The 6851-nt window shown below is 32.7% G+C and overlaps 1 protein-coding gene across 1 annotated transcript in view; it reads right to left on the reverse strand.

Annotated features, from left to right (window-relative positions):
• The window catches only part of CFAP47 (cilia and flagella associated protein 47), a 573852-nt gene that overhangs the window by 501018 nt on the left and 65983 nt on the right, over positions 1–6851 (reverse strand). Inside the window, exons 12-13 of the mRNA XM_012642083.1 lie at positions 4306–4522; positions 3765–4006 (exon numbers count right to left, since the gene is read on the reverse strand). Of these exons, the coding sequence (XP_012497537.1) occupies positions 3765–4006; positions 4306–4522 (459 nt within the window). The remainder of the gene's footprint in view (positions 1–3764; positions 4007–4305; positions 4523–6851) is intronic.

Raw genomic sequence — 6851 nt, forward strand, 5'->3', positions numbered from 1 at the left:
GTGGGACATAAATCCTTTCTACTGGGAGATGGCACTTGCTTATCATCCCAGAGAAGGCACTAGCAGGCACCAGAGGAATCTCGGAATAGGTTTTACTATCTTCCAACATTTTCTTGCCTTTTAAATGACTGGAACTCCTTTCTTCTTTGTTTTGTCACTATGACAAGATTTATCGCTCTTTGTTAAAATGCTATCTCAGCAAGGTCCCTAAGCCACTGCCTTGAGAGAGATACTTTTTGACTGAGGCCTCTCCCATGTGATGGGTACAGCAGGCATCAATAAATTTCTGTTTTTTTCTCTTGTTAGTCTGACTTTTGTTTTCAGGACAGTGTCTCAATTAAATACTTATGAGGGTTGAGAAAAGAAATTGTATTTTCTCCTCTTCAGCTGGATTGAGCAAGGCTGGGATTGGTAGGGCAGGTACGGCATACGACCAAGGAATGAGAGAACTAAGAAAGAGAGTGAGAGTGAACTGACTGAAGACAAGTTCGAGGATTGAGTGACTAGGGGTTTTAGTAAGGGTAAAGACAACAAAGACCAACACAAAACAAAACAAACAGAAGCACGAAGAATACCTACAGAAAAAGTCAAATTAGAAGTGAATTCTATCTCAGAAGATACCAATCCACTCTTGCATTCTCCCCTTACAATATCTACTATCCAAACACAAGTACACAATCTGTCATGCCTCAGGGAGAAAGTACAAACACAATATAAATTTTAATTTAAAATTAAGACAGGCACATGATTAATTGTATTATCCAGGATGTAAATCCAATATAGCATTAAAAAACTTGGAAAAAACTCACTTTCTATTTATACAAAGAGGCAAGAACAATACAAAATTGAGTAATTATTATATGAATATTCTGAGGAAAAGAACATAAGCAAATTTATGTATGAAATACAAATTATAAATACTTTCTACAATGTTATACAAAATAGATTTGAGTATTATATTCTTGATACTATTAAAATAGAAAAAGACCTTAAAAACTTATGGCATTACTCTTACGAACATTTTATTTGGAATTAAGTATCTTTGTGTTTTTGTGCCTCAGTGATCGGTTAAAAAAGTGAGAGGCGTCATGCATAACCCAAAGAAAATAAAAGTATAATAAATGCCAAAATCTCCACTATAAAAAACAAGAGTTCTGAAGACTATGAAAAGCATAACTGGTGCTCCAGTTTATAATATTGTAATTCCATTTCTCTTTTATATAAATTCAACGTCATCATTGCATTTCCGTGGCAGCCACAAGGCAAACCCAGTCCATTCCACCTTTGTTAGGATGGAGAAATAAAAGGAAAATTATTAATATCAGTGCACCATAATTTTTAGAAACCCTTAGCACAGTATCAGATGGTCAGAATCTATAGCTGGAATGCTGAAAACATAAATACCACTGTTTGATACTTGTTCAAATAAACTGAAGAAAGTTTATCTAGAATCTATGAAATGTATAGAAATATGTTCTCTTTCTTCTTTAATTATTCTCTCAGCATTTCTCTAGATTGGGGCAGGACTCAGTATTATCAGTATTACAATCTAAAAATATCTTGGTCAAATGAATCTGTAAAATATTGATGAAAGTAATACCTCACATGTTTAATAAGTGATGATCTAGGATGATGCTAAATCAATCCAGGTTAATAAAAAGATTAAACAGCCATATTAATGATCTCCAATCCTAATGAAGGGACTGTCCTACTCTTCCACTTGTTAAATTTGTCAACATTTTAAAATTAAGTGAAATTAAGTGAATTTAATTTAATAATGAAGACTGATATCTTTTTGAGAAGGAGGTCTCTCTCACTATATTGCCCAGGATGGTCTCAAAATCCTGGGCTCAAATGATCCTCCTACCTCAGATTTTACAGTAGCTAATGATTACAGGTGTACACCATTGCACCCAGCTTTAAGATTGATTTTATAACACACCCTATTACCAACAGTTGTGGAGTTATATAAAAATCCTGATTTGGAGATGACTGATATTCACAGAAAATATACCTAAGGCAAGATTTCTACAAACCAGGACTTCTCTGTGACCTGAAGTATAGTCTATTTAGACCCTAAATAATGACTATTTCTAAATTATAGTTAAAGAGGGAGGTAGGGAGAAAGAAAGTAGGGAAGAAAGAAAGGAGGGAGGAAAAGAGAGAAGGCAGGAAGCAGGGAGATAAGGATTGATAATGGGGATGGATGGCAAAATGCATGATAGGCTGTTATTATTCTGTGGACACTTTCAGGAAAAAGGAAAGTCCAAACAGAATTAGAAAATTGTCATAATCAAACAGCTATCCATTTGTCTGGCACCTACTCTTTGCCAGGTATTATAGAAGTTTCCCACACATTTAATCTTTATAAGATGTATTCTTGTCTCCATTTTACAGATGAGAAACTAGTTGCTCATAGAGTACTTCACTCAAGTTAAACTGGCTAGTGAGAAGTTAAGGCTACTTTTGAAGTCTGGTCTGTCTGACTCCAAAGTTTGTTTTACTTTAAGCTGGGCTTCAGCTGGTTATAAAGCACCATGTGAGTCACTGCAGATACAAAGATCTGGATCTTTCCACCTAGCTGGGAAAGCATGACATGTACATAAAACAAAGATACCGTATGATCATTCAACTTCTAAGTTGCCATTTTATTTCCTCAAATGATAGCTTGTGTCCTCATGAGGTGCTCGCAGCACATCACAATGATGTTTGCCAGATTTGACAGGCTATTAGATAAGTCATAGTTTAGCAGTTACCAGAATTCATTTTATGACAGATATATCATGTGGAATTATAGATTATAGGGAATGGCAGAAACAAGGTTAAGAAGACAGTAACAAATACAGGGCACCACCCAAAATGGTAAATCTGAGATTGTTTTCTATAAATTAAAAAATTTTCTTATTTAAATGACAATTCTAAGTTTTTAATTTTATTAATTAGATTTTATTAGCTGTATTAGATATTGACTATAAATAATTTCTGGATCCTTCTAAAAGAATTCACACTCAAAAATATGTCATTCTGAATCATATCATCATTATCAAACTAAAACTAAACAAAAATTACTTTATCCGTCAACATCTGAGATGGTTCATTTTATTTGTCAACATGGCCAGGCTGAGGGGCTCAATTGTTTGGTTGAACATCAGTCTAGACGTTGCTGTGAAGGTATATTTTTAGCTATAATTGACTTTTAAATCAGTAGACTTTTTAACGTAATTGATAAAGATTGTATATATTCAAGATGTACAGAGTGATGATTTGATATATGTATATACTGTATAATCATTACCACAGCAAATTAATTAACATGCAGATTACCTTTCATAATGTGGGTGAGCCTCATCCAATAAGTTGGAAGCCTTAAGAGAAAAGACTGAGATCCCCAGAGGAATAATGAATTCCGCCTCCAGAATGCCTTAGGACTCAAGATTGTACCATCAATTCTTCCTTGGGTCTTCAGCTTGCCCAACTTGCCCTACAAATTTCAAACTTGCCAGACCACACAATCATGTGAGCCAGAGCCAGTTCCTTAAAATCTTTTCTCTCTCTCTCTCTCTCTCTCCTGTATATATATAGGAGCTATATTTTCAAATCATATTTATGTATCTAAAAATAAGTGCCCCTGATGACAGCATCTGATTTACTTCTATGCTCTTAGCACCAGTACACAATACACACTCAATAAATGATCAATGCCTGAATACATGAATGCATGAATAAATGAATGTCTAAATCAAACAAACAGAATAAACCATTACCATTAGCTGGACGAATGGAAAATGCCATCCCTCTTCCAGTATTTACCGGTTGCCACCCAAATTGGGCAGAACAATTCTGACGATTATGTAATCTGATTGTCCCCCGAAACCATGTTTTCACCAAGAAGCCTTGTGGTCTCAATACTAGTTCGTCAGAAGATAGCTCAAGTTTTACTGGTCGGACAACTGCCATTACAAGGATGTGTCCACTGGGTGTGTTGTTCACTGTGAAGGTGAAAGACCTGTAACACAGTAAAAGTATCCAAATTTAACTGATAGTTATTTGTGAATATAGAATTCAATTACATGTAAAAATGAGTATACTATTGATTAATATCCACAATTCGTAGCATGTAATATTTCAGACTACTTATGAAAGATGATTAGATTACCACTGAAATATGAATCTACAAATTAATTCACATATAGTTTGTTTTGGGAAAAACTATAATATATGCTACAATTATTTACACAAATAAATACATATTCCACAAAAGGACACTTAGATTCTAGCAAACAGAAATTTGAAAGTAATTCCTACTTCCAAAATTTTCCAAGCATGGTAAACTGAAATGTCACTGAAATGTTAGTGTTGCATGTAGGTGGAATCACATATGAAAATTGCTTGGTCTTTCGAAGTTCTTCCAAATTAGTATCAAACTGGATCAAAATATGTATAGGTAGCATATTAATCACATGTAGTAGATGATCACTTGTAGAGTTCACACAAATATTACCAAAGTTAAGGACAGAAGGCCCTGAAAAAAGGAAAAAGTGTTTCATTAAGTTTAATGTTAGCACATGTGTTCATTTATTTTTTAAGTTTTCAAAATATATTTTGATCAATCTAGTTATATAAGAATGACGCAGAAAATGTTTACTATACTATAGGAAATTATTAAGCAAGCATTTTATCTAAATGATCATAATTTAATGTTTGGAGATTATTGGCTAAAATTCAACATAAATATATTCTAATTATATAGAAAATTATATGAAAAAATATTAAGCAGTCGTTATAATTCATCTTAGCACCTTAATTTGCAATACTCCAATACTTTCTCTATTCTCATCAATACAATTATTTTATTCACTTACGCAGAATTTATAGAAATTGGTAATTTTCCCATGACTCATTGCTAAAGTTTTCCATTGTAAATGCCAAAGGTTTTATATTATGACAATTTTAATAATTATAAGTCTTACCCTGCCTTTTTAAAAAGTTTAATTTAGGTATAACTGATACAGAATAAACTTAACATAAAGTATAGAATTTCATTAATGTTGGCATGTGTGTGTGTGTATATATTGTACATACCTGTGAGAATCACCACAATAATGAGTGAACATTCATCCTCTAAAAAGTTTTCTTGTGCCCCTTTATATTCCTCCCCTCCTACCATTCTCCATATGACCATTTCCCAGACAACCACTCATCTGCTTTACGTCACTGTAGAATAGCTTGCATTTTCTGGTGTTTTATATGAATGGAATGATATAGCATGTACCATTTTTCTCTGGTTTCTTTCATTCAGTAAATTCCCCAGCAATTCATACAAGTTGTTGTATGTGTCAGTAGTCCATTCTTTTACATACTAAGTAGTAGTCCATTGTATTTGTATATCACAATTATATTTGTCTATTCACTCACTGGTTGACATTTGAATTGTTTCCAGTTATTGACTATTACAATTAGAACTGCTATAAACATTTGTTCACAAGTATTTGCTTGAACATATGCTTTCATTTCTCTTGAATAAATATCTAGGAGCGGAATGGATGGATCATATGGTAGGCATATGTTTAATGTACAGAAACTATCAAATTTTTTTAAAGTGGCATGTGTACATGTGTTAATGTGTATAATTTCACATTCCCACTAGCAGTGTATAAGAGTTCCAGTTTCTTCACATCTTTAGCAACAATTTAAATGGTCAGGTACTTTTTTAGTTTATTTGTTTGTTTTAACCTTTTTGTTTGTTTGTTTTAACCTTAGCATCTAATAAATTTACAGAAGTATCTCATTATGGTTTTCTGTTGTGTTTCCCTAATAACTAAGGCAGTTGTGCATTTTTCCATGTGCTTGTTTGCCATTCGTATACATTCTTTAATGAAATGTTTCTTTAAATCTTTTGCCCATTTTCAAAATTTAGTTACTGCTTTCTTAAATTTGAGTCTTAAAAGTTTTATTATACATTTCTTTTATCAAATATACAATTTATAAATATTTTTTCTTAGTCTATGGATTGTATATTTTTTACTCATGTGACTACAAAACTCTTATTTTAAAAGGTTGTTGGAAGTGGGGATTCTAGAACAGCTGATTGAGAAGCATGGTAAATCTTCAAAATCAACTGTAAAACTTGAAAAAATTTTCATAAACAACCATTTAAAGACTGTAAATTGACCAAAAGCACACAGCAAATTGAGAAGCATTTATTTCAGAATATCTACAAAATATCATTATGAGCAGTGGGAGACCGTGGAATTTTAGTTTAGAGTTGCTCCCATTGCCCACACCTAGCTCTGTGGTGCAGAGGTGTTACCAGAGGAAGCTGACTTTAATTGGAACAAAGGTAAAACATTCCATACATAAAGGTGTTGTGAAAATAATAATGATTTCAACAGCGAACATTTAGAGAAGGACAATATTATGATCTCAGGCCTCAGTACTGACTGGGGCAAGTGATAGAGAGAGAAGCCAGGAATTTAAGACCGAGATCTAAGAACAAGAGAGATAAAGCAGATCATAAGATCCTATTTATGCCCAGAATACCTAAAACAATCTTTAAAAATAAGAGTAAGTCTGAAGAATTTACACTTATAGATTTTAAAACTCACTATAAAATTATATAATATCAACCAAGACAGTGTAGAACTATCATAAAGACAGACATATACATCAATGGAACAAAATTTGGAATTTAGAAATAAACTCTGACATATATGATCAATTCATTTTATAATAAAAAAAAGTGCCAAAGCAATTCAATGATGAAAGATAGTATTTTAACAAATGATGCTGGGATAATTGGATATCCACATTCAAAAATATACATTTAGACCTTTATTTCACACCATAAACAA

This window comes from Propithecus coquereli, unplaced genomic scaffold (genome assembly GCF_000956105.1).
Source record: "Propithecus coquereli isolate 6110/MARCELLA unplaced genomic scaffold, Pcoq_1.0 Scaffold173, whole genome shotgun sequence".
Taxonomy (NCBI): Eukaryota; Metazoa; Chordata; class Mammalia; order Primates; family Indriidae; genus Propithecus; species Propithecus coquereli.